The sequence below is a fragment of the Theobroma cacao genome, chromosome 6, assembly GCF_053813885.1.
Source record: "Theobroma cacao isolate CCN51 chromosome 6, ASM5381388v1, whole genome shotgun sequence".
Lineage (NCBI taxonomy): Eukaryota > Viridiplantae > Streptophyta > Magnoliopsida > Malvales > Malvaceae > Theobroma > Theobroma cacao.
In genome coordinates, this window is record NC_142644.1 from 28,041,270 (window position 1) to 28,069,047 (window position 27,778).

Here is a 27,778-nt window from a genome sequence, read left to right on the forward strand (position 1 = left end):
AATTTAATTATTGACTTTAGAATTTTATATATTTTAATCAAAACCATATATGATTTGCTATATAAAAGTTTGATTTATTTTTAGCCACAATTGTTAGCACGTGGGATCGGAAAGCGATCCCACTAATTTAGTTGTCATCCAGATTTGTGACAAAGAATTAGACAGAGGATGATATGCAAATATGTAACATAATAATGATGTTAGTACTTCAAAAGGAAAAAGAAAAAAAAAACCTAAGCAAGTTAATTATATGCAATAAACATTATTAGGTCTCATGGTTAGGGAGCATGCTTATAATGTGGAATTTTCAATGTTTTATGATAATTGAATTTTACTTACAGAATGATTTTAATTAAAATCATAAAAAAATTTGATTTTTTAACGGTTTTTTGACAAAAAACTTTACAAGAAATCCGTCCTTGAAAACATAATCGCCAATGTTAATAGTCAAATTTTTAAAAATATATAATTGATAATACTAATATATTTATGAATTATTCATAAAAAAAAAAGTAAGTTATACGTCAAAAAGTAATTTATTTATGGATTTAACTTGATACTATTCTATTTTCTTTTCATGGAAAATTGACATTGAAGTGAAGAAGCTAAGAAGATTACAACTCCAAATCTTAATATATAATGAAGAGTGAGATCATATAATCAATGTGTATATATATATATATATATATTGTTAATAAGTTATATGGAAGAAGAAAGCATATGCCCAATCTCAAAACTTTTTACTTTTTGCCCAACAAACACGCATGTGTTGCTTATCTAATATCATATGAGCATATTGGGATTTTATCTTTTGAGCTATAAATATTTAAATATTTTGGAAAATAATGTGTATGTATGCTTATTGTACATGGGGATATTGGAATCCATGCTATTTTAATTTTTAGCATGTTTTTCAGTTTAGATTTATCTCATCTTTTAATTACAAAAGGCCCCAAAAATATTAAGGATTTGAATTGGTATACACGGCCAATCTGATTTCCTGTTGAAAACCTTGTTACTTCCTATATTTATTGCAATCTAATTTAGATTCGTGACGCGTTAGTATCTCCAAACCAGCAAGCAAATATAAACACCTGGAATAAATCAAACTTAGCTTAACTTTTTCTTGTTTTGGTAAACTAAGATACAAATATTTTTATATTTATGGAATATACAGGGCACCCTGAATTCTCATCATTAAATTAAAATATATTAGATCAGTCTTTAACTTGAGGCATATATAAAAAATCCCCTTTTAATTTTAGCTGGCTGTTTCCTGGCCAAGCACATAGGAAGAGTAGATAGAACAGGATTTTTCACTCATTTTGATTTTGTATAATGATGTTAGTGAATTTAGGATTTTGAATGGAAAATGATTAAAGGATAATCATAAAAATAATAATATTATATATAAAATTTTATATTTTTAATAATAAAAAAAATAAAAATTGAAAGGTAACGGCCGCCACCTCAGACTACCTTATGGGCTCCGCATCTGGCTGTTGTCATGCTATCTTAAGAGAATATTACTCGATTATCAAGGGAAACAAAAGCTTTAATTTTACTTTGCATACCAATTGCATGTGCATGCAATGTGGGGTGTCATATCCATTTACCTAAACTCGTTAGACAATCTTAACCAACACAGGCAATTTTCCCGATGCCCAATTCTTTTTGGGTATAATTAGAAAGAGGCTTTGCTTGGGAGCTTTTGGTATTTGAAAAGGAAGATTACCAAAAAAACAATGGCACCCCCACAGTTATGTGCTCATAATGCACCGAGCTGAACAAACTCCACATGTGTACAAAATTTGAGCTGTATTGAATAACCATTCTATTGAAGATAACGTAAGCTTGGTTTTCGGAGGGAGAAATTAACAATAGGAGAAGCATTGTTATTAGGTAACAAAGCTTTCTTTAATATAACTAAAGTACCAAGGACGAATATTTGCCGTAAGGTTAGAAATAGTTAGACAAGTTGAACATGTGCATGAACAGTAATTATAAAAGAGAAACGTTTTGGTTTAATGAACTGTGTGAACAAGTCATTAATTAATATGTAATCACAGGGTTTCAAAAGAGATTCATTTTACAAAAAATAAAATAAAAGAAAAAGAAACAATCTTCTCCCCTTTGTTGACATGTAATGATAACCTCTTCTGCTGAATATGCATGGATGTGGGTAAGGGGAAAAGCACCTAATTTTGTAACTCATCAAACTCTCGAAACTTGAACCTTTCTACAATTTTCCACTTTACAGCAAAACAATGGTAAGGACATCTTTATTCCTCATGAATGCAATAAAGAGAACTACTTCATCTAAAACCGGCCCCCTACCCACAATTGCTGCAAAGGGCGAATAAAGTTTGATCGATCCCAAAATTCCGGTATTCACACAGTTTTTTGGAAGATCCTTAAAAGGAGTTACTTGACTCTGGCTAATGCCCTCCTTCTCATGTTTTTCATTGCAATAAATTAAAAGGGGAAAAAAAATAATAGTACTAATAATTAGCAACTATTCGTATCTTGTCTAATAAGGAATAATTAAATTCCACATGCCCAAATTATTGTGCCTATATCATCCTAAAAAGAGCCTATATCCTATATATTAAAGTAAGCCCCTAAAGGATATACTAAAATTTACTGGTTTGCATCTCTCGCCAACAAAGGACAATACAGTCTTCTAACAAAGGCTGTAGATTTGTCAAAAACAGGTAGCCTGCCTGCCTTCCTTCCTTCCGATGGGAAGCTAGAAACTGTAAGAAAATATCGGTTTTTTCGCATTAAACCCGTGAGGCATGAACCTGGATATCATCTCTGTTTTTAAGTCTGGCAAAAGTGTTTGTCTCTCTCTCTTTCTCAATCACAAAACCCAGCTGTTCCTGTTGGGGCTATGTTCAATGTCAAGAGAGAGACTCCGACACTGTTTTTTTTTTCTTCTTCTTCTTTTGGGAGCGGTGCCGCAGCTGCCTAACCCCCCAAATATCGTAATAGCCACACAGGACCGAACCAAGCAGGAATTTTGCAGCATGTTCATTAAAACAAAACCTCCAAGCTAAGAAATTGATTCATTACACGGAAACTAATATTTAAGTAGAAACCAAAAAGTTTAAGCAAAGAGATACGTTGAAAGTTTGAAACTCATCAACAATTATGTGTTACTGTAGATAATTGCCATTTTTTTTCTTTTTTTTTTTCGGTTACAATGAGTAATTGAGAATCCCAAGGTACTTTCCCCCAAAAAAAAAGAGCCTAGACAATAGCAAAGGAAAGCAATTTTTTCACATTTCATTTCTGAATTCTGAAATGGAGGCCAAAAGAAGTGAAAAGAAGAAAGAAAATGGATTGGACCATGTTTATGCTTCCAAAAATCCTGTCATTCTAAGAATTGAATTCCGGACTTGACTCAAATCCCTTCCTTTAAGCGTCCTTCCATTGCCAGTACAAACCGAAAACGCCATTTTCCCAGCAATTCTCCTCCCTAATATCACATGGGGCGGCACTATTTCCCCTTCGTCGTCTTGCTCTTCCTCGAAATCATCGGCTTCACCACAATGGAAAACAGTACCGTGACAATGCCGCGGAATATTAACAGGAAGCGAACTGGCTATCTTCTTCTTCTTGGTGTTTCTCTTGGACTTGTTGTTACTGTTACGTGCTGGAACACGGTCGTTTTTGGAGAATCCTCGGTAATCCAAGCACCCGTCATCATCCTCGTCATGAGTGCTGTAGTGGTTGCTGTTGTCGGAAAAGATAACCTCGGACTCTTGGAATTCTTCCTCCGCCATGGACAAAAACGGGGAGTCGGATTAGATTGTAGAACGAAGGCCCAGAGGCAAGCTGTCTCTCAAGGGGAATGGAACAGTGAGGGGGAATTGAAGGGAAACGAAAGGGAATTTATAGGACAGAATCTAAGTCGTAGTGAGTACACCATTGATTGTTTTTGTGTGTTGGTGTTTGAGAACAGATGGCGTCATCTAAATGGCGTTGAGTGCGGTCCCCGCTTTCCTATATACATAATAAACTTATTTTTACATGTCTATTTCTCTTCCAAGTTTTTAATTTTTTGCTCAAATTATTTAATTATTATTATTTTTATATTCTTATTCGATCCTAATAGTTGAATTTGATAGAATTAAAATATTAAAAAATATAAATATATTAAAAATTTTTATTATAATAAAAAAATGATTAATTTAATCGTTATGCTAAACTAGATTTATAATGGTAGAATTGATAGACAAATCAAATGTTAAAAACAATTTTATTTTGTTTATTTTAATGCAATAGAGGATAATAAATAATACACAATTTAACGTTTTCCCTTTTCGTATATTTGGTTGATGATGCGATTCTATGTCTAGCTTGTGCTTGTGCCTATGTTTTTCTCATTGTATAAGTTATGTAGTCGGCTGCCTAAAACAAGGCTTCTCTGATCTCTTGCCTTTCTTGTGGCTCACGGCTTCCACTTTGTGTAGCTTCTTCAGCTAATTTCTTGACTTGACTAACTTGGCTTGGCCTTTTTATTTATTTATTTTTTGTCTTATTTTACCCACACAATATATGATTAATTATATGCTTTTCCTATTCCTTTGGATTCAATATTGGAACTTCTGAAAACAAGATATTTGGGTTTGCTTTTGATTTCAAAATTTAACCTTTTTTCCATAGGTTTCGAGTGCTTTAGTTATAATTGAAAGAAAGGGGTAATTAATTTCCTTAGAGTTCTCAAAAGTCTGTACTATGTTTGGTTTGTGGTCCTGCATTCTGCCTTTGGGACCCTGGACTAATGTTAATTGGAACTTGGAGATGTGTAAGGACTGCTAAATTTTGATGGTCATATTTCGTGATTAAGGGAAGAGATTCCTTCCCTACATGGCTACACTTGAGAAAAATGGTGTCACCTTGACTAAACATTTATATGGCAAAGAAAAGTCTCCTTTTGTAATTGTGTCAACATACTCTCCTAATCATGAAGCAACAAAATCCAATTTTCTTTACTTGTTTTCATGATGATGAAATGATATTCAATGCAAGTATTAGAGATTTTTTTGCAGTGTATTTTCTTCGTAACAATACTTACATTTTCATTAAAGGTTAGTAATTATGTGAAATTAAATGCAAAAAAATAATATAATTTTTTTAAAAGGAAAATACCAAGTCTAAGTCAATTCCCTTCATGTGCAATTTATTCTTTATTAATTTACTTAGTACTAAAAAAATATGAATATTACAATTAGAAGGATTAATAATAATTATATATAAACAAATGTACAGATCATTGCTTTGCTAACAAGAAGACGAAACACACAACTGGTTTTAATAAATTCCCCAAAATTATTTTCTTTGGGACAAAAAACAAAGGGTCAATGTGGCTGAAGAAGCCGAGCCGAAGGGGGAAGTGGCTTGGCGGAACCGAGCCTAGAAATGCTAAATGAGCAATTAACATTCACACCAATGATTGGCTGAAAACCTGAACGGGCGTACGATTAAATCTATAAATCCACCAGATCGGCGTATCCTACGGCTCATGCTCCGCATAAGACTGAGAGGGAGAGGGGTGGCCCCCACGCGGGTGAGGTCCACCTAATCTATTCCCTGCGAATGATTTCGAATAAGACAAGCCAGTTAGATATAGCCACCTAGCGAATGACGTCAACTGCGGCTTCGAACAAACATGAGAAGCGGGTGGGGAATCTCATTTTTCTGTCCGCTTAGGTGCCACGTCGTCAACATTTGTTTTCCTACAAGTCATTGTGGTAAGAAAAAAAATAAAAAAGAGATTATTTTGTTGCTAATTATTGGGTGAAGAGAACTCAGTTCTACAGGAGATAACAATGCCTGGAATGTTGATGTTCAAGAAGTAAACAAAAGCACATCAATTTCAAAAAAAAAAAAAAAGAAATTATTCTAATGATAAAGAGGTTCATCGAGACTTTTGCTTTTAATGGGAAATATTTATTGTTTATTACGTGTCTGTTTATTATAAATAGAGAAATATATATTAACTTATTATTTCTTTTAGCATAAACGCAATAATTTCACAAATATCATTTGGAAAGGTTTTAACTCAAAGAGAGAAGAGCTATAAGAGTCATTAAAAACCTAACCATAATGTTCTAACTTTCTATCCCTTTCTCTTTTTTGTCAAAAGAATGTTGGTATGAAAATACTTAAGCAATAGAGTAGGGAGGAATAGGAGAGTTGAGAGAGTAGGAAGCCTCATAAATTTCATTACGGAATTGGGGATAAACAGCCTTAATTAGAGCAAGCAAACAAATTGAAATTTAGGGATCAGGTGGTCCAATCGGAAAGCAACATCTATAGTGCTGGTTGGCCTTAACTTGGGTACTTGACGTACATGTTTCTCTTTTTAAAGAAAATGACCCTAACCCATAGATTTTCAAAGGTCGCTCTCTTCCTTTGTTGTTTTACAACTCTTGCCAATGCTTGATAGATTTTTTTTTTTTTGGTATTACATGGAAGTTTATGATGTTGATTTCAATTTCATTTGCGGTTCAATTCTTGAGTTCGTGAGAGCTTGTGTCACGACATTAAGTTCCATTTGGTATTTTGAATTTAAATCAATTTGAAGTTACTTGTTTAAAATGAAACTTTTAAAATTAAAAAAAAAAAAGTCAATCTTTTCTTAAATTTTGAAACAGTTGTATTTTTGATAGATTGTGGTTGAGACATAGTGGCCACAAACATCACGATTCACGAGTCAAATTTAACAAAAAGAAGGCAAAGGAGGATAAGGTTTTAGAAAGTTAAGGTTGGAAGAAGTTTGGGTTTTATCTTGTACTTAGTTATTCCTTGCTTATCAAACAGTACATTGATTTTTGTATTTTTAAGTGGTTTGTTAAGGAAGGGAAAACTTGTCACAGATGAGATTATTCTTTTGTTTTAGAGTTTTAGTTAAACACGTAAATGAAGATTTCATAAGGTATTGGAGGGAAGGCTAATGATTTTCATTTGACCAATAGAAAAAAAATATATATGAAGGTTATTCTAAATAACATATGGTTATTCAATTTGTTTGTGTAATTTAATTGATAAAAAGTGTTAAATAAAGTTGTACTTCAAATATATTTGTGTGTGTGTATATGTATATATATTAAAATAATATAAATCTATAACCAAGAGAAAGTTTTGAAGATATCTTTCTACATAATGTTTATACAAACAATGTGAGTCGGAGGAAGAGTTCATTCTCTATACTTTCCGCAATTGTCCGATTGCAACCTTGTTGTGGTGGAAGTTGCTATCGCTAAATGAGTATAATTCCTATTTTGGTCTTTAAAATTTAGATTGGTTCTTGGTTAACTTAGGCAAAACTAAGATTTTATCCAATTGGTCTTCATGAGCAACGATTTTTGGAGTAACTTGCTGGTTTCTCTGAAAGGGGAGAAATTTATATATTTTTGAGAATAAATCAATTAATGTTGAAAGGCCACTGAGTCTAATTTATACTTTAGTTGTTACCAGCCAAGAAGAATGATCAATAAATGTTGATAATAGAAGAGATTCAAGCATATTCAAAGAAGAAGTGCTTATTAGTTGGAGGGCCCCTGAAGCCGATTGGATTTCTCCTACCATTGATGGTGCTTGTCGAGCTTTTTCCGAATAATCAACAGTAGGTGGGGAACTTAGAGACTCCCTTGGTCATTAAAGAGGTGGATATGCCATGCGTTTGCGAAAATGCATTGCATATCGAGTGGAGCTTTGGGGGTATAACAAGGTCTAAACTATGCATGAGACTTGGGGTTTAGGAAGATTGTTCTTCAAGTGGATAGCAAGCTAGTGGTCCAAGTAATGCTTCTTAGAATACTCATCCATGCTTCGATTCAGGTTTGATCCAAGGCATTCACAATTTTCTCAAGAGATGATAGGAAGTTCGAATTTGTCATATATTCTGAGAGGGAAATAGAGTTGTAGATTTTATGGCCAAAGAAAGTTTAAAGATTTCTAATAATTTTCAAGCTTTTAATTCTCCTCTAATTAGAGTTAGAGATTTATTATTTTATGATGTAACTGGTGTATGTTACCCTAGTTTGGTTAGACAATAAAATTTTTCATTTTTCTCGAAAAAAAATAATATAAGTCTACCTCCATCTTGTTTTAAGAATAGACTTTTAATGTTGACTAAAGGTAATAAATATTAAAAATTATTTCAAAAAAAATGATGAAAAGTGTTTTTACATATAAAATATGAATAGATTGGAAGATTACTTGTGCGCAAATAACTAAAAAAATGTCTTATTTGATGGCCAAGAGGAAAAAAAATGAAAAAAGATATTGAATTTGTTTTTTTATGGAAATTCATCAGCCCAACTTTCACTACTTCTCAAGCAGAAGGCCCAACCCAATTAGTATTATTCTTTAGAAAAAAAAAAAAAAAAGGGAAATCCTCCATCTCTGTTCCTGTCTCGGTTCTGTCTGAAAGACTGAAACTTGATAGTTTAATTGGTTCAAAGCCAAAAACGCAAAGTGGGTTCTTTAATGAAGAGGAAAGGCATCCATGGCTTTTAGTTGCGTTCATTCAATAAGTTATCCGTTCTCTCCATGGGCCGAAAACAAGGTTAATATAATTGAGAGTTCCAAGGAATTATTGGTTTTTCCCGTTTGCCACTTTATTTTTACCCAGTGTTTCTAATTGAAAAAAGTTGCTATTTTTCGTTTTACAGGTTCGAAGAAATGAAGTGGCTTTTTTATTGGATTCTGGGTTTTCAATTTGCAGAATTTCCTACGTAAAGTGTTCCCAAAAGTTGGGTGAACAATCACTGGGCATTTCAGAGGCTGTTGAGAAGTGGGTGTCGTTTAAAATTTGATATCAATTTATCAAAATATCGAATGCCAATGTTAAGTTAGATGCCTAAAGTCATAAATCATTTGAGTGTATAGGAAACCAGTGAAGAAGGTGGGAAAGAATGAGCATCACTTGTGGAAGAAAAGAGATTCAGCTGGCTCAGGACAAAAGGCTCTCAATCTTGTTAGAATTGTAAGTTTACTTTCATCGTTGTCACTTTACTGAGCTTTGTTCCACTTTATTATGTAGTACTCGAAGAGAAAATTATGCACCTTGTTTCTGTTTGGTGGTTGTTTTTGGATTTGTTTCAATGGGCAGATTTCTCAACTTCCCAATGAGAAAGAGGCTGTTTATGGAGCATTGGATAAATGGACAGCTTGGGAGACTGAGTTCCCATTGATTGCAGCAGCTAAGGCTTTACGAATTTTGAGGAAGAGGAGCCAATGGCTGCGTGTAATTCAAGTATGTTCGTATTCTTGCATTCTGTATTTAAGGGCTCTGAAGTGGTACCATTGATGTAGGGAAGCTTATATATTGTTATTTTTGGATACCTTCTTTGTTTTGCTGGTTCAAGTTCAATATGTGTAAGCCTGCGATATAGATATTTTTCAATTTTATTTCAGTGTGTATATATTAACATAGCCATGTATCATCATTATTGATTTTAGATCTTCTGGAATGGGTTATGCAAAAGAAAGTTATACCTTATGCAGAAAGATTCATGGAATAATTAGTTGGTGTGCTTCTGCTGATTCAACCTGTTTAACCAATGTTTATACAGAATGAATCCTATAATTTAAGTTGTGATTGCTGGCTTAGTTGCATAAGTATTTGTGTGGGGCTAAATTGGATTTTACAGACTTGGTGATGCTCAGGTGGCAAAGTGGATGTTGAGCAAAGGCCAAGGGGCAACAATGGGAACATATGACACCCTTCTACTGGCATTTGATATGGATAAGAGAGTAGATGAGGCTGAATCCTTATGGAACATGATTTTGCATATACACACCCGTTCTATCTCAAAGCGATTGTTTTCTAGGATGATCTCTTTATATGATCATCATAACATGCAAGATAAGATAATTGAGGTATGTGATCCACCAATTCACATATCATGCAAAATGGTTCTGCAGTTTTTATTTTACTCTCCTATTCTATTTTTGAGAATTTTATATAATAAATGAAGCTAAACATGCTTTAGTTCTGAGGTTTTAGTTTTCTATTTGTAGGTTTTTGCAGACATGGAGGAGTTGTGTGTAAGACCAGATGAAAACACAGTCAGGAAAGTGGCCCGTGCCTTTCAGAAACTTGGCCAAGAAGACAAGCAGAAGTTGGTTCTTAGAAGATACCTGAGTAAATGGAAGTACATTCACTTTAATGGTGAGCGCGTCAGAGTGACAAGATATGAATCAGATGAAGATTGATGTTCGATCTATTGAATGGAGCTCTCTTAGCATTCAATGACATGATATGATGCCTATATCTATTGCACTGGGCCTTGCCAATTAGGAATATGAATTCATGGGTGTAGCAACAAGCCATCTACGTATGCGCTTTCCCCATGATAAGGAGCTCACCCTTGAATGTTATTTAAATATTTACATCATTTCTGGTGGGTTGTGCCTACCACTTAAGCATAGAGGTTGGGGGCCTGTTCTTCAGTTGTCTGGGGTATGTATGCAGGGGTTAAAAGCAAAGAAAAAAACAAAGAAGAGGGGGGAAGGGAAGGGAGGCCAAAATAATTTTCGCTGTTAATTTAAAACATAGTTTTATACTCATCAGTGGTTCAAATGATTTTAAAACTCATAAAGCTGCAACAAATATAATTCTTGTAGAAGAGAATGTTTCTACTTTGAATTTTGGGGTAATCAGTTAATTTCTGTGAATGCCTGTGACTGTGAGGTAGTAGTCATCACAAAGTTGTAGGATGGCTGACTACCAGATGTTGAATGACGATTGTAATGGCTGCTAAGGCAGTGTTGTAGTGGTCGACAATGGTGGTTTAATAATTTTCAATTTCAGTAAATGATTGTTTGGAGTATCTGCATTCATTATGTGCTTTCATATGTGGGGATTCTGGTGGTTCATCGTTGTGAGCCATAAGCGGGGTTCTCTCACCAGCTTTTAGGATTTTTGCATTATTTAGAACGTTGCATGTACTTGAAACGATATTTCTTGCTTCTAGAGTGCCATGAGTATATAGTTTTGACAATTAACGATCTGAGTAAGTGCATATTCTGGGGTATGAGGAAGATTGCTCAGTGAAATGATTTTATTCTCGTGGTAAACGTTGTATGCAAATAACAGATTTGAGAAGGCTCACAATTCAAACCCTTCTTAGTCAAGTGCAGACAACCGGTACAAAAAAACATCAATTGCAGAAATGTTATCTCGAAGTTGAAGATAACATTTGAAGTTGACGCAAGAGTGAGAAAATGGAGCAAGTCTTGGTTATAGTCATATGAATATGGGGAAATTTAGTGAAAGAATAGAGTTACTTTATACAATTGCTAAAACAAATCCTATACTAGTAGTTTCCTTGAGCACAGTTTTCTACTAATTCTTTGCCCCATAAAAACGAAGAGCCTATAATTATGGTAAATACACTGCCATGGGACTTCTTACACGATAGAATCCATCAGTCCAAGTGTAAAAACCAAACCCATACGCAGACCTCTTCGCTATGGGACCAAAATCTTTAGGGGATACTGTTATGCTGAAGCTCTGCTTCTGGCCTATATGGTCGAAGAACAAAATACTTGGTGAGGCCTTCACATGGACTCCGGGTGGTGGTTTGACTGAAAAATAGTATTTACTGTTGCTGGAACCAACATTTGTGACTGTCCTCGTAATAGTGACAGTGCCATTAAGGTTGGGAATTGCAAACGATGGATAATTGAGGTTGACCGGTGAAGGTGGATCTTCAGGGCACTTAAATGTAGAGTCCAACTTGTTTAGGCCAAGGCTGCAGAGATAGAGAAGGTAATCATCATACGAGGCATCGTATATGAGACCTGGATCTGCTGCCTTAATAGGCTGGAAATGGCCGGCTCCATATTGGAAGGGAGTTGCGGTATTGCCAACTTCATCTCTAATTAGCTGATCTAAGTTGTTTGTTATCCGGGCTGTGACATAGAAATGTGATGTTTTAGAAAATAAAGGTCTAGAAATTACAAGGCTATAACTATTCAGGAGCCATAAATGGATCCTTAAGTATTTCTTACCTGTGGTCATCAGAGCAGATCTTATAGCAGCAACGCTCCAATCGGGGTGTATGGCTTTGAGAAGTGCAGCTGCACCAGAAACATGAGGGCAAGCCATGGAAGTTCCTGAATCAAAGTTATATTTCACTATTCTGTGATCATATTCCAACTTTGTGGGAGATGATGCTTCACTCCATGCTGCCAAAATCTGAATTCCTGGAGCCGTGATATCAGGCTATCAGAGAAAACCAGAAGACAAGTTAGAAGATAGTATACAGACAAAGAAATTTCTTATAAGTCGTAAATTTAAAAATATGACATCATTCGATAAATTAACTTAGATTCACAAATTACCTTGAGAATATTGAGATCAATCACATTTGGACCCTGACTGGTGAATCCAGCCATGAAGGGTGCAGGTTTATAATGCATTACTGTCTGGGCTGGACTGATGGTTGCCATCGGATTCTCTGTAGACCTGATGTATTCAAGAATCTTAGTCGCATCATTGTAACTCACAGCAGATGCAGGAAGAAAATGGGGGTCACATGATAGTCTATTTCCATTGGCCTCTGCGTTGCCTAAGATGAGACCGACACCACCAGCTCTTTTCACTTCTAAGCCTTTATCTAATCTCCGTCCGGCACCTCTCATGCACACCACAATCTTCCCTTTGACCATATCAGGGTTAAGGGAACCAGGAAGGCATTGCCTAAAATAACATCCGATTTATTCAAAAATTAGATAAGATTGTGAAACCGAAGCGAATTAATTCTGCCTTTATCATAAATTATACTCCAATTAACACTATCAAATGGAGGGAAAAATATCCTTACCCTGTAGAGTTTTGAGGCACATCAGGGAACACTGCATCTCCTGCGTAAACTAATGGGTACATCTCATTTTCCAACTTGTCTGGTGCAACAGTTTGTCCCTAAAAGATTAAATCATGCAACAAAAAGAAGAAATTAGAACCTCCAATCGAAAGTATAAAAACAAATCCTTACTATAACATATCTGATTGTATCTTACCATAATTTCCCGACCATTCCCTAGCATGACAGGTGCCAAAAATGCCCGGTCCAAGCTGCTAGCACCAACCGTCATCAGCCAAGGCGCCGGGTTAGACAATGTTCCAGGGGCAGGACCGTTGTTCCCAGCACTACAAACCACAAGGATGTTGCGCTTCGCAGCATGCAATGCACCGACTGCAAGGTAATCCTCTTCGTAAGGCACAGGATCACTGGTTCCAATGGAGATGCTAATTATGTCAACACCATCAGCTATGGCGTCATCAATGCCTGCAAGTATATCTTCAAACATACATAAGTTTCCATCGGCTTTTGATTGGTTAGGTATCGCCCAGCAGACCTTGTATATGGCGAGTCGGGCCAAAGGAGCCCCTCCGGACGCTGTGCCTCTTGCCAGCCCACCAAGGGCAGCAACGTCGGGGACTTGTCGGCCAGCAGCGGTGGACGCCGTGTGGCTCCCGTGGCCGTCCATGTCTCGTGGTGAGAGGTAGTCTTCCGTCGCATTTACTGTACCTTTCTCGTGCTCAAAACCCTTCACGTAGTATCTGGCTCCAATTATCTTCCTGTGTAATAAAATGGAATACAGACAAGAATAAAATAAAATATTTACTATTTAGTTGGTTTATAGAACATGAAAAAACCCTTTATATAATTTAGTAAAATTTATATTAAAAGACAAAAATTACCTTTTACTATAATTTAAATAAATTTATTTTTTTAATCTTTTAATTTTTATTTTTATTAAAATTTTAATAATTTAGTAATTTATTATTAAAATATTAATATATTTTTTATTTTATTTCTGTTTGCATTTTTTATGTTTTAATTTCAATTTTCATTCAAATTTAAAATATTAACAATGTAATAATTTAAACATTAACATTTTTAAATTTTATTTAATTTTAAATTTAAAATATTATCTTTTTTAATTTATAATTAAAATTGTAAAGTTTTTTGTTTTAATTTTTGTTAAAAGTAAGTAAAAGTATTTAGATATAAAATATTTTGAGATCTATATCCATGAGTATAGAATAACTAATACTACCCAAGATTTTGCAAGACTGATGCTATCTCAGGGGCTGATATTGTTCACTGAAGTAGGGGGTCCCAAGGTCTATATTCCTACTTGATTGAGCCGGAGAGGCTTGGAATTATCGTTGTCAATGGGGCTCGGAACCAGAGGCTGCTTTTGAACCCATGAGGGCTGGTGAGTTCTATTTTTGAGCTAGGAAATTATGAACGATAATGTCTGAATGAATGAAGGCCATGCTTCCTTTCCTCTCTTTTTGCTTTTGTATTTCGACTTGTACTGAATGAGAAAGGGACATTTCTGTGTTGATGAAGTGGTTTGATGTGCTTGCTTGGTTGACTTGTTTGGCTAGGGACCTGGGTTTGCAAAGTTAGTGTGTTACATGTTGTAACTTGTTAGTATTCTGAATAGAAAAGGGGAATCCTGGAAATGCTTAGCAGACTTGTGCTCTGCGTTTGTGTAACAGAGCTGGTCACCATTGTATTTTTGTGGGAAAGATTTTATGCAAAGGAGCTTCACATCAAAACTCTTAGGCCTAAAATCGTCCCAGGCCTAGTGGGTTGATGTCCACAGGCATATTAATGATATTATCAAATTTCAAAAACAGGGATTTTGCAAGACTAGTTATGGAGCAGTTTTAACAATGGCAACAGCTAGATGCTACTATGATATTGTTGAAGGAAAAAATCTACTGCCTGCCAGTTACAGGACTGACTAGTAAAGTTGTAAAAGGCATGATGTTTTACAAACATACCGATGGAAATGCTTGAAATGAAGCAATAAGACAGTGCAGGTCACTTTCCAAGGCCTTCTGGCAGGCTGAGGGGGACTAGGTACATAGACCAAAACAAAAGAGACTGACCACAGTGTGTGGAGCATTGGGATGATCGAAGTTCACAAGATTGGAGGAAGAAAAAGGAAGAATACAAAAGCAATAAACACCAGTCAGATAACTACCTCTGTTTCGGGTGAAATAGACAAGCACAGTATTGGGGCTCACCAATGCCATTTCTTTAACAAAACAACATTGTTACCATCCAATGAACAAATCTAGAGACGACAAACCCTTTGTAGGGCACATGCAGGCTGCCAACGGAAGGCGAGCCCTCCAATAATACACCATTGATTATCTTGCAAAATACTGAATTACTCAACAAAATTAACCCCCCAAAAAATCCATTTACCTACTTTTGTTTTGCAATAAGTTAACTGTATAATAGTAGTAATTAATTTAATGATATATAATATATTATATAATGAGGTAAGTGAGAATCAAGGGGCCTTGATCATATTACTTTATTCTAAAGAGACAAGGGTATTAAGATTGACGATCCCTTATAAGGTCAATGCTGAAACAAAAAAAAAAAAAAAATCTTTCAAAAAAGATTGATGAGTATAGTTTTGGCGTAATTTACGTGTCTTAATTCAAGCTTTTGAAAGCTTTTTTATTTTTTTCAAAGTTGGAATGCAAGATTCCGATGCCTTTTTTGAATAAGTTTCATCCAATAATGCCTTATGGAAAGTAGAAAATGTCTTATCGTTGGAAAATGACTCAAATTTCTGACCACAGGAGAACATAATTTAAAGCAAATTAGAACATCCTTGATTTCTAGAGGAGCTTATGGGTCCCAACTGACTATATTATTCCAAAGAGAAAGGGCCCTCATTCTACTACATAGATCATTTTTTGACCTTTGATCTCATAAGTGAAAAAAAAAAAAGGAAATTAATTCTGGTGAAAAATGATTAAAGTTGGTCGTAGGTAGACTAAAAGGAGAAAATCCTCAAAGAAAGAGAGAAATTTATTCACCTGTTGCAGTGGGATGAGTTAAAAGCGACTCCCTCTTGGCAGATTCCTTTCCATGATTTCGACTCTGGGATGGGTTCCATTCCTTCGTCACTGAAGCTCGCTGATTCTGGCCACACACCTAAATCAGAAAAGATTCAAACCATGATCAAATACCAAGGTATATATAATACTATTAACCAAAATCAATTTGTGTATGCGACAAGTTTCTGTGAATACTACAGAAGCAATAATGAGCTGGTAGTCACATGAAAATCAGATAATGTTGTATTTATATATATATATATATTTCAATATAGATTATAATTTTTACCGCTATCCAATACTCCAATAATGACATCTTTGCCATAGCTAGCTTTAGCCAACAAGTCTTCTCTTCCCATATTGGATTCATGCCCTGATGATAGGCCCTCTTCCTCATTTAACCCTACAAATTCCCATGACCTAGTGGTCTGCAGGGAGTAGTTTCTTGAGCGTGTAGGAAACACTGATACAACTTCTTCCATTTCTGTGGTCAAAAGACAGACAAGAAAAAGGATTATATAGTATCCCCATGAAAGAAAAGAGAAAAAAGGGGAATGAGGAAGTAATGTATTGCTAATTACCAGAGAGCTTGGAGGCTTCATCTGGGGTGAGCACTGCAGCAAAGCCATTGATGCTGTGCTTGTAGCTGTAAAGAAGGGAAGATTGAGCATCTTCTTTCGTTTCTTTCACGGAATACAAATATGATTGATGAGTTTCTTCAATCTCATGCAATCCTTTCTCCCCACTGTGTTCCCCGAAGTGAACTATATACACCTACATGACAAAATGTGAAAAGAAGAAAGGAAGAAGAGAAGACAAAAAAAAAAAGTCACGAGAAAGCAAATACCTGTTTCTCTAAACATGAGGCCAAGAGAGGAAAGAAAATCAAGGGAAGAAAGAACCGATAGATCGTCTCCATGTCTACTGATTGAAGCAGAGAGAGTATGCAAAGAGATTACGACTTGATAAAAGTTTGAAGATGTCCCAACTCCAATGGTAAATGGAGTTTTATGGTTGAAAGGTTCCTATCGTAAATTAAGAAACTTTCTTTTCGATTGCATTATCAATATATTATGCATTTATTATAATATTTTTTAAAGATATATTATAATTGAATCAGAGTATTTGATTCATTAATTAATACATAATTTTTTCGTTTAATAAAAAAAATTATAACACTGTGCTGAATTATTATGCATATATATGTTAATTATTTTAAACATCAATCAAGTTAAATTCATGAATATGCACAGATATTTTATCTGGGATGCAGAATATGAAAGGAATCTATTAACAATTATGATTAATTATTACGTAACGCCTGTATGAATATATGTAATTTATTGATTTTAGTGATTTAAGGTAGTTAAGAAACACAATAAATTTATTTAATTATTTATAATTAAAAAAGCTTTTATAAAAGAACAATTTATGGATATAATATAATTTGATATGTTTTTTATTTTGTCAAAAAATGCTTTTGAACATGATTCTAAATGTATTTTTGACAAATTATTATAAATTGAATTAGTTTAATTATACTAGTATAAAATATATACATATATATATATATATATACACACTCATATTTAATATTATGATATCTGTGTTTATTTATTTGTGGTTATATCTTTTAAATGTTGTTAGGTAAGTGGTGTTTGAGATTTTTTTTATTATATATATTTGTATTTTTAGATTGATTTTGTTTGGTTTAGGTGATGTACTCATTTGAGCTACTTATTTATATAAAAATCAGCATATATAATTTCATATAGTTAGGTTCCGTATGGGAGAGAGTTGGAAAATTGAGGGTAAGCTAGGTCTTAATTCAACTAACATTGAGGCTAAATTAATTAAAAAGGGTGATTAATAGGTGTGTCTTTAGGGTGGTTCCAGCTTTTTGAGTGCTAATTAACGTGGTTATCATAACCTGTAATGGGTCATGTTTGTATTAGGATGAAATTTTATCCATAATCTCCAAAGAGATCACAACAATTCCGTTTCATATATATTCAAATGACGAGATAAACCATGGTGGTATCAACGTAATCTCTTCATCACAAGAACTAGGATAAGAAAACCCAAACCATAGGCTTATAATTCATTTATCCTTTTAATTACTTTGCAAAATTTGCACATCGCAATCTCTCCCTTTCGTTTTTTTTTTTTTTCTGGCCAAGCTCTGGCTTTCAAGTTTTGATCCCACATGAATTGACATATTAGGTGCATGACCACTTTTGCTTGGGTGCTTTGCATGCCCATTTGAATACGGCATACATGCCTGCATTTTGCAGCTCAAATTTGTCAAAATTGTGGGCAGTTTTTGGATTACTTTTAACTTTTGAAGGCCCTCTCTACAGCATGCTTGCCTTACCCCTCTCAATGCTGAGCTAACACTTGGTTTCTTTTAACTCTTCTTGGCTCTTGCCATTGATATATGTTAGTTGATTGTCAATTGGTACAATCAACATAAGTATAATAATTATAAGCAATCTTATACACACCAATAGCCACTTGAACATGAAAGCTTTTAACAAAGTAGAACAGATAATGGGGAAAAAGTTTTTTCTTTTTTAATTTTTTATGAAGAGTAAAATTAGGACCTATAAAGAAAGAAAATGGGTTGAGCAACATTAAAATTCTTCATCAACTGTAATAGTACTAGCTAAGACATTTATAGGATTTCATGTAAACTTCATGAATCTGCCAGCTCTCTCAAGAGTTTCACAACATCATCTGATGACCCAAGGAGATACCTAGCATTCGATCTTTTCCTTGCAACAGAGCAAGAAAAGTAATTGTCCCCTCGAAGGTCAAGTACTGAAGAACCCTCATGGAGTGACATTCTCTCGAGCACCGTTGATTGCGAAGCACCTCCGATTACAGGATAGCCTGTGTTCCTTTCTAAAGTTGACAACGACCGTTGTTTCTTAAGGCGAGCTGCCTTGGACCCACTTTTACTCACTGGCAGCTTTGAAACGGATGTCCTGACGGGTGTTGGTATCTGGGGTCTTACCGGAGCTGGGGCTTCTGAAGGAAGCTCGGGCTCGAAAAAGGTATAGATGTCTTCATCCTGAATCAAATTCCACAAGTGAGCAAACCAAAGATATCTGTATAGGACCTAAAACTTGGTAATTGAAACACACCTTAGCTAGAAAGTGGCCAATACATAGGACATAATCAATGGGTTCCTTCATGCCTTTGTTATGAACTATTTCTCCCAGGATTCGATCAATCGCTGCGCCCTACACATTAATGAAAGCATGACAACATACTACAACCTTGTGATTCTGATTGGAATAGCAGAACAGGTGTGAATGATACCCCTAAGACATACCTTTGTAACACCAACGGCTCTAACCTCAACAGATCGGCTACCTTGGACAACATCAAGAGACGCATTGGAGATTGGACCTGTCCAAAGATGCTGCAACATATCCCTTGCTTGAAGTCTTCCAAACTCAACATCTAGATTTTTAGTTATGTTCAGATAATAAATCAATAAACGTAACAAACCAAGATAAAGCTTAAAAGCATTATGTGATTATTTATATGGAAGGGACAATATGAAATTATTGAAGTTTATTGACGAGGACCTGCATATTTATAGTTCCATATAAGTGAAGTTTCACGGAGCTCAAAATGAGATCGAGGAGTTCTTTCAGTAAAATATTCGAATACGTGCTGAAATCAGGAATAAGCATCAGAAAGTCCAGAGCCTGGAGAACTCCACATGGATTATACTAAACTTAATCTAACTAATGTATGCACCTTAACGCTGTCCACCCAATCCATGTTTAAATTTTCTGGCATTGTTGTCATCCACTCTCCCCCTGTTACTCGTAAAAACATACCATTTTCTGCTGCCAACCACAAGTTGTAATCACCAAAGTTCTGTAGGGCAAATTATTAGTTCACAGATAGAAACACGATTATAGTCAGAAAAATTAGAAATAAGCATACATCATCCAGGACACTTCTGTCACTTCCACTGAGGACAACAATTGTTGTCTTTGGATCATCGCAAAGCTTCTTCAAGGGTTCTTGTAAATCCGGGTGTAACTTAAGCTCCAATTCTTTAATTTGATTGGCCTTCCTCCCAAGGGTATCCACTGGTTCAGTTAAAGTTGCATTGAGTCCCTGTAAACATGGAAGTGCAATCATGAAAATGAAAATGCTAATAATAAGGAGCAGTTTTTCCCTCTTTTCTCTTCCTCAAATGTTCAGAGAGAGACCAGTGGCTCTTTCTACAGTGTTAAATAAAGGAACATACCAGTATCAGCAATCGGTTATTGGATTTTGAGTAACGATCAACAGCAACTTCAATAGGAAGTATTGGTGGAATTTGTCTTAACCTTAATTGGGCTTCAACAATGGTATCATTAAGTTCACTGCAAAAGTAAGCTTCAGAGAGTATAATAACATTGAAACAAGAGATAGACATAAGACAAAGGGCAAGGGAAACCACCCACTCATCCATTATGGAAAGTTCAAATTCCACAGCCTAAATTCCAAGATTTTGAAAAGTAAATTAGTGTTCTCATTCTGTTTTAATATCAAAAAATGAAGGGAAGGGGTTGAACGTAAGGCCTTATTTTCACTCTTACTGTCACATTATGAGCAGTGGTCTCTCCTTCACTTATGTTTTCATCAAAGAAATTACCAGTACTGAGCTATATGATCAGCACCTTACAAAGGTTGCAGCCCATTCTTGAGATGTGTGTGTAGTCACATGCATGAAGTTATGGTGGTGGCGTTTTTCTCTTTCATCAGCTGGCATATTCAAAGCATAGCCAATGGAAGAAGCAACTTCAGTGATATTCCATGGATTAACCAAAATGGCTCCAGCACCAAGAGACTGAGCAGCCCCTGCAAACTAGAAATAAACAGAGAGGTTATTATGAAAATTTAAGCTTCACACTTTGGAAAGAGATTAGATAACCAGATAAATCATATCTGAGTACCTCACTTAGTATAAGTACCCCTTTCTTGGAAGCTTGGCAGGCAACAAACTCATAGCTCACAAGGTTCATTCCATCTCTCGAAGATGTTACAAGAGCAACATCTGCACAATTTTAATTGCCAAAAGATTGGACATGCGTAAGAAAAGTTATCATTCAAAACAAAGAATAGTGATTGAAAATTGCGTTACGGCACATGAGTCAGTACCAGTAACAGCGTATAGTGCACATAATGCGGGAAAGTCAAGAGAACGATCCTGTAAAAGAGTAAGGAAAGCTCTTTAGAAATCTTCGCATTGTCAATCAACAATAACGGACATAAGTCCAGAGAACATGAGCTCAAAACTTATTGAGGCATGTCAAAGCTGATATTAAAGGATGGAGAATGTTTCATCTTCCACAGCTAAAAATATAATCCCTTCAGGAAAAAGAAAGGAGGTAGAAAAAAGAAAAAGTGTTTGATTTCTTCTTCTCTGAGACTATTGTTGCAGTATAAATATTCGCTGCAAGTTAAATCAACTAAATGGACCATTGCTAGGCCTGACAGTAGGTGAGCATTAAACCATTATTTAAGTTCCTTTATCATATTCTAGTGACATATATAAAAAGATAATAAATAAGGTAAAGGCAAACCAGATGATGTATGGGCACAGCAGTAAGAGTTCCAAATCTTCCATTAATGCGCCCAACAATCTCATGGACCTGGCTTGTAAGCTTTTGATCTATGAATCAAGAAAACAAACATGTAAGATTTTGAGGAGGAGGGGAAGAGGGAGAGGGTTGAAAGCAACTTTAAGGTTAGCTAACAAATAATGTCAACATAGTCAAAGAAACCTCCAATTATCAGCAAATGAAATGAAATGATATTCTGAAAAGCACAATCTAATTCTTAAAGCAGGGTAAACTGCGCCTAGAAAAGGATGAAAAAGGACTGAAATAGAGGCAGAATAGTAATGGTGGTAAAAAAGCAATAAGTGACTCAGGAAAACACATTCATTATACAAAACAATCGGATGAAGATGAGATTGATGCTGCATCCTCAACTTTAATCATGTACACAACAATTCATTGTTATGAAAGTCACCATGACATGATGAGAGGGCAAATCAACATATGAGAAGTGCATCTTGAGATACTAGTGTATTATTAAGACAGACTGTGATAATGGTTAACTGCCTTGGCAGTTCTTGTTGCAAAAGTTAAGGGAACGTTTCAAGAAATCTAACAGAAAGAGGAAAAATGTTTGTGAAGAAACATACACTCGGGAACATCAGTCCTGGTAGGGACAGCAATTTGCAAGAGAACCACCTTATCACGCCAATTAGGATTTTCCTCGAGGAATTTTTCAAACGCCAAAATCTTCTGTGGTATTCCCTTGATCATATCAAGCCGATCAACGCCTAACATTACCTTACCATTATGAAACATTAACAATAAGTGACTGATAAACAGTTTGCAAGTCTGTTTCTCTTAAGTCAAACATAAGATTTTAAAATGCCCAATACATTAACAAATATCAGTCAAAGAATATGTGAAAAAGAGTGGGAGAAAGTATTCCCTACCTTTCGGCCAGCAAACCTCTCTTTCAGTTCTTTCATGTGATCTTGGACTTGAGGGAGTTCAAGAGCTCGAATGAACCGATCAGAATCAATTCCTATTGGAAACTGTAATTTCAAGCTCCCATGAAACGAAAGAAAGTGTGGTAAGGAATAATTCCTGTTGGAAACTGGAAATTTTGAAGGTGTTTAGATAATAATAAGAGAAAGAGAGCAAGATCAACTAATACATACTGCGGCTACACGAGTCAGCTTTCCTTGATCCTCTACTCCTTCAGGTGTCCCCTCCAGCCCAAGAATACGAGTACAAGCACTAACAAAATGCCTTGCATAGTCATATGTATGGAAGCTGGAAGGTCAACATACCAGCAATTAAAACAATACTATAGTAATGGCCTTGAGGACTTGACATAAAATAATTTTGGCAGAAAGAAACAGATTACACAGAGTTATAGCAGGGTCCATTAAAACCGACATCACAGTTTAGCGCATTGTTTAAAAAATTCATGATTTTGCTTAACTCACAACATGTCAAAACAGGGATGATTGAATTTGATCTCTTTTGACAATCAAGGGCACTACTATCCAGAGCAGAGCACTGCAGATAAAAAGGGTTCAGTTTAAACGATTTTTAACCCCTGCTTCTAAATTCAACCTCTAGGGAATTAGAGAACTTTTGGTATCATATATTGGCTAAAGATGATGGTTTGGTATCAAAGAAAGGAGAAAAACAAACCTTGAAACTTCATGATTCTGCAGAGAGAACACATGTGATTCAATGTTAGCTTTCTTGCTGTTCTTATGTTTGTTTGTTACCTTTCTGCTGGTCATTAAGGGAGGGGATAAAACCTGAGTCGAATCCTAGCCTAAGGTCCACTAGCTTTGCTCAGCCAAATCCAAAGTACATTATTAGTACTAGATTTAGTGAAAATTTGAACACCTTCCTAGACATGCAAACTAAGCTCAATCCAGATGCCCTAGAAATAAATACCAATACAAAAACATAGAAAGAAAACCAAGATAATAGCATTTGCTTGTCTGTATAATGCCAGAAAACAAAATGATCTCACCCAACTAAATCAGCAGCAAGAACAGATCTCAGCAGCTCTGATCGAGATGGCAGTGTCCTATGGATTTCAGAAGATGGAAAAGGAGTATGCAGAAACCAACCGACTTTCATTTTATTGTTACGTTCTTTAAGACATTTTGGAAGAAACATTAGGTGGTAATCATGGCACCAAACCACATCTCCTTCTTCATAATGTTCATTGACCACATCAGCAAACATCTGGTTTGCTTTCTTATAAGCATCAAGCTGAGATTGAAAACTTCTAGTAGTTGCAAGGCGGTCTTCTTGCGGAAGTCCAAGATAGTGAAACAGCGGCCACAATATGTTGTTACAATATCCATTATAATACTGATGAACAATTTCTTCATCAAGAAATACCGGTATACATCTCTGCATTAAGCAAAGCACAGAGTTAAACACTAACGCTTCATTTTCAAGATTACCAATTACATAAGAAGATAGGAGTAACCTTTTCAGCTAAAGCTTTAGTCAATGCCTTCTGTCCAATTTCATCAGGGACATTTACACCAGCCCAACCAATCCATCTGGTTTCAAATTCCTTCACACCTTCATAAACAAAACATGGCAACCGAACAATTGAAAAATGAATTTTCAAAGGAGAAAAAAACCGCAATGTAAAAGAATTGAAGTGATCATTTTTACCAAGAAGTGCAGTGACTAAGCCTCCTACACTCATCTCAAGTTGCCATGAATCCTCCCCTCGCCTAACCGCGGAAACCGGCAGCCTATTAGCGACCACCAATAACCGCTGTTTGGAACCGTCGAGAGAAACCCTGCCAGCTGAAACCGTTTCCAAGGATTCTTCATCGTTGAACCAAGTTGAAGTTTCAGCATCAGGTGAGGAAGGGTCATTGGTTGATGACTCTGTTTCTCCTTCATTTAAAGACTTGTTGAATTTCCTCAACTCCCTCTCTCGAAGAAGCCTTTCCAATCTCGTTCTTGGTGTGCCAGGACTACAGTTATATTTGTTCCCTGGCATTCCGTTGGTTTGTAACAAAGCCTAACAAACCAAACAAAATATACAAATTACAAACAAACAAAACTAATAATACAAGAAAATAAAAAAGAAAGCGTGCGTTTCATTTACCAGATTCTTATCTTTACGCAAAATGCAGATCTCTTGGGATGAAATTGACATTCATGGGGATGAGAAAAAAGGGTAATACGGAGAAGAGGAGGAGGAGAGCGCAAGTTGGCAAAATGCGGATATTTTGGGAGGCTAAGGCTGTGGCTACCAAAACTAATAGCCAATGAGTTCAGAGAAAAGAGAAAAATCTATCACCATATACACAGATAGATTTATATCATCAGCATCATCTTCATAGAATTTTGTTATCCAAACCATTTTGCCATTTGAGAAGAGGCCAACACGCTTCCTTTTTCTTGCATTTTCATCTCAGGCCATGCAGCAACCACCTCAGCAGGATTTTGCCAAGCCTTTGCTTTTTGGAATTTGTGCGTGTGTGCGTGTTTTTTTTTTATAAAGAAAAATCCCAAAGAGATAAGTCGACGCATATATTAGGAATCATATTTTCTCATTAAATAGAATCAAAACAAATAATTTATTACCAATTGAGTTAATATGTCATAACTCGAATTTAATTTATATTTATATATAGCACATCATGATATTTCTTTCCTTTTTTTTAGAATTTAAGAATAAAAATGCCAGCTTTATAAAATTGAGATTCGTAAAACTAGAAGGATCTTGATTCCTGGAGCAAAATAAAAAATATTGTCCCCTCTTTGTCCGGTGAACGTGACATTTTTTTTTAATATTTATCTCATTTTTTTATATAGTTTAACTTAGAATAGAAGATTTGGATTTTAATTGTCATTTTTGGAAATTTTGACTATTGCAGATTAATTAATCATTTTTTTATATATAAATTTCTTAGCTTATGATAGTTGAATTTATGAAAAAAAATATAAAATAAGTTGGTCATCCACACCTGGTTTACGTAACAAAACCTTTCACTATTTCGATTTTAACTTTTGTTTAATCATTTAAAAAAATTATTCCGAACTTAATTTAAAAAAAAAAACTTATCCCCAAAATTTAGATTTTAGACATCACTCTTCACGTGTGAAATTGAAAGAGATCCATATATATTGAGTCACAATCACTCACTTTTCCCATATTAAAAAATATATGATTGTATTTTGCCATTATTCGTAGAAAAATCTAAACTGTCAGAAGATAATTTTTTCTTTCTTTTGCTTTTTTTTAATCAATGAAAACAATTTTAAATTTCGAGAATTAATTTTAATATGTGGAAAAAAAAATTCCTTTTCTATGCTTTAGGGAGTGTGAACCATTCACTACAACAAATCATTAAAGTGACCAAATATTTATTTTGAATTGGAAAATTCATTGAGAAAGTCAACCATTCTTGACCTTAAACTTGATTAATCAATAAATTGGAACTGATTCATGCCAAATTTATTGTGTTATAATTTTCAAAGCAAATTATGACTGAAGTTGACTTAATTTGAAATATATATATATATATATGTCTAAGTAATCCCAAAATTAATTAAAAAAGAGTTAATGATTTGATTCACCGAACTAAATAATCGTCTCTTAGATATTTGAAAGACGATTGTGAATTTGTACTTACCATAATAAGAACAAAATTTAATCAATGACAATGAATAGGGAAAAAAGAAAGGAAATCAAGGGAATATCTGGTTGATGTAGAAAGCAGAAGAACATTGGCAATTCTTGTCTGGCTAAGCTTGAGGGAAGAAGAAAGTTATAATAGCAGCAAATGATATATATATATATATATATATATATATATATATATATATATATATATATAATGAGGGGGCATCGGAAAAGGACAGAATGTGAAGAAATTTTGCAGGTCACGTTGTTTTCATTCCTATGAAAGGCAAAGTGGCGTTTTCTTTGATTGCAATGGTGGCCAGAAGATTTCGATAGAAGTCGACGTGAAAGGAAATTCTTACTCTCAGAAACTCAAATTATTAATTATGGACCCTCACAATGATTTCGCAATTGGGCACCCAAAAATCCAAAACAAAATGATTGCAAATTTTTTCAATGAGTAGTACCAATTTAAGCCTCAAAATGCTGTCTGATGAATTCAATCACAGATTTGTATAATTTTGTTCAGTCTAATTGTTAATACAGTATGGGTCTATGGGACACATTTGTTTCATCGTTTCAGACTTATCTGTTGTTGCTTTTATTCAATTATTGTTGGCGAAGAAGAAGGCAGATATCTAAATTCACTTTTGCGTGTTTTGGGTCTTAATGGATCCATTTATATGAGCCCAGTCCAATCACAGGCCCTGTTGCGGCCTCCATTCACCGTCTTCGTCTCCTCTAAAAAAATCACGGCGGTACTTCTCGTCAACAGTCAAAAACTTAACCGCGTTGAATCAACGGCCATGGCTTCACCACCACGCGCGAGCGCCCTACTTTTCTTCCTTCTCGCCACCACCGTATTACAACCCGTAAACTCCCTCTCTTACTCTCAATACAAATCCCTATGCTCCTTCTCCCACTCCCTCCTGACGCGCGTGGCCAACTTACGTTCCTCACGCGGGGACGCGGCTGGCTCGAACCGGGCGAGGCTCGTCGCCGAGAAGCTGGAGCGATGGCAAGGGGTGGGGTTTTGGGGCGCGGCGTGGTCGGTGGGATGGGACTACGTTTGGAACTACGCCTGGAGGGGGAATTTAAATTACGGGGAAATCCATGGCGTCGTATCGGATTTGAACCAGTTAGGGAGGATGTTGGGCGAGTTGAGTCGGTCCAACTCGGAGATGGAGAGGGCTAGCTGGATCGCACGGAATTACGGAAATGCCCTCGCTGTTTCGAAGCGGCTGTTGAACCGCCTCCTCAAAGCGTTCAAAAGATCGGTACGTTTTTTTTTTTTTGTCAGAAAACTGGAATTAAAAATTTAAAAATGGTGTAATTACTTACTTAATTTATTTAATTTTATTTTGGTTGCATATATTGGAAAATTGGGCAGGGGGCATTAAGAGAAGTGATTGAAACAGTGGAAAGAGAAGTAGTGGAAGGAGGTTTACTGAGGGACTGCTTGGAAATTGGGAGTAATGACTTGAAAGGATTGGTTCAAATTTTCAAGGAGTTATCTTCGCAGTTTTTTTCTGCTTCTGATTACTCCCAAGAGTTGTGACAAAGGAGGACATAATTATTGTGATCCTTTTGTGTAATATAATTTCAGGTTTTTTTTTTGTTTAATTTTAAAGATTATTCATGAAAATAACCTTTCCC

At 35.4% G+C, this 27,778-nt stretch overlaps 5 protein-coding genes across 5 annotated transcripts; 2 read left to right on the forward strand and 3 right to left on the reverse strand.

The window, feature by feature from the left end:
• Nucleotides 1–3,126: 3,126 nt before the first annotated feature.
• On the reverse strand, nt 3,127–3,892 carry LOC18596592 (protein S40-1-like). The gene has a single exon (XM_007025178.3). It carries the CDS (start codon nt 3,786–3,788, stop codon nt 3,357–3,359), a length of 432 nt encoding a protein of 143 aa, XP_007025240.3. The 5' UTR covers nt 3,789–3,892; the 3' UTR covers nt 3,127–3,356.
• Nucleotides 3,893–8,386: 4,494 nt separating this feature from the next.
• LOC18596593 (Pentatricopeptide repeat (PPR) superfamily protein) lies at nt 8,387–10,850 on the forward strand. Its single transcript, XM_007025179.3, has 6 exons — nt 8,387–8,581; nt 8,688–8,809; nt 8,905–9,001; nt 9,128–9,271; nt 9,685–9,897; nt 10,039–10,850. The coding sequence occupies exons 1-6, from the start codon at nt 8,522–8,524 to the stop codon at nt 10,231–10,233; spliced, it is 831 nt and encodes a 276-aa protein (XP_007025241.1). The 5' UTR covers nt 8,387–8,521; the 3' UTR covers nt 10,234–10,850.
• A 387-nt stretch (nt 10,851–11,237) lies between these two features.
• LOC18596594 (subtilisin-like protease SBT5.6) lies at nt 11,238–16,909 on the reverse strand. Its single transcript, XM_007025180.3, has 9 exons — nt 16,752–16,909; nt 16,486–16,678; nt 16,194–16,388; nt 15,884–16,001; nt 13,045–13,606; nt 12,849–12,946; nt 12,367–12,724; nt 12,034–12,247; nt 11,238–11,934 (listed from the first exon to the last, which is right to left on the reverse strand). The coding sequence occupies exons 1-9, from the start codon at nt 16,821–16,823 to the stop codon at nt 11,402–11,404; spliced, it is 2,343 nt and encodes a 780-aa protein (XP_007025242.3). The 5' UTR covers nt 16,824–16,909; the 3' UTR covers nt 11,238–11,401.
• A 1,546-nt stretch (nt 16,910–18,455) lies between these two features.
• On the reverse strand, nt 18,456–24,906 carry LOC18596595 (alpha,alpha-trehalose-phosphate synthase [UDP-forming] 1-like). The gene is made up of 18 exons (XM_007025182.3): nt 24,599–24,906; nt 24,154–24,511; nt 23,960–24,057; nt 23,492–23,880; nt 22,656–22,770; nt 22,428–22,529; nt 22,125–22,275; nt 21,499–21,587; nt 21,074–21,122; nt 20,869–20,969; nt 20,593–20,780; nt 20,178–20,295; nt 19,868–20,044; nt 19,676–19,798; nt 19,501–19,588; nt 19,242–19,372; nt 19,051–19,149; nt 18,456–18,977 (listed from the first exon to the last, which is right to left on the reverse strand). Exons 1-18 carry the CDS (start codon nt 24,647–24,649, stop codon nt 18,600–18,602), a joined length of 2,805 nt encoding a protein of 934 aa, XP_007025244.3. The 5' UTR covers nt 24,650–24,906; the 3' UTR covers nt 18,456–18,599.
• Nucleotides 24,907–26,647: 1,741 nt separating this feature from the next.
• On the forward strand, nt 26,648–27,745 carry LOC18596596 (adenine phosphoribosyltransferase). Its single transcript, XM_007025185.3, has 2 exons — nt 26,648–27,399; nt 27,513–27,745. Exons 1-2 carry the CDS (start codon nt 26,806–26,808, stop codon nt 27,678–27,680), a joined length of 762 nt encoding a protein of 253 aa, XP_007025247.3. The 5' UTR covers nt 26,648–26,805; the 3' UTR covers nt 27,681–27,745.
• Nucleotides 27,746–27,778: the final 33 nt, after the last annotated feature.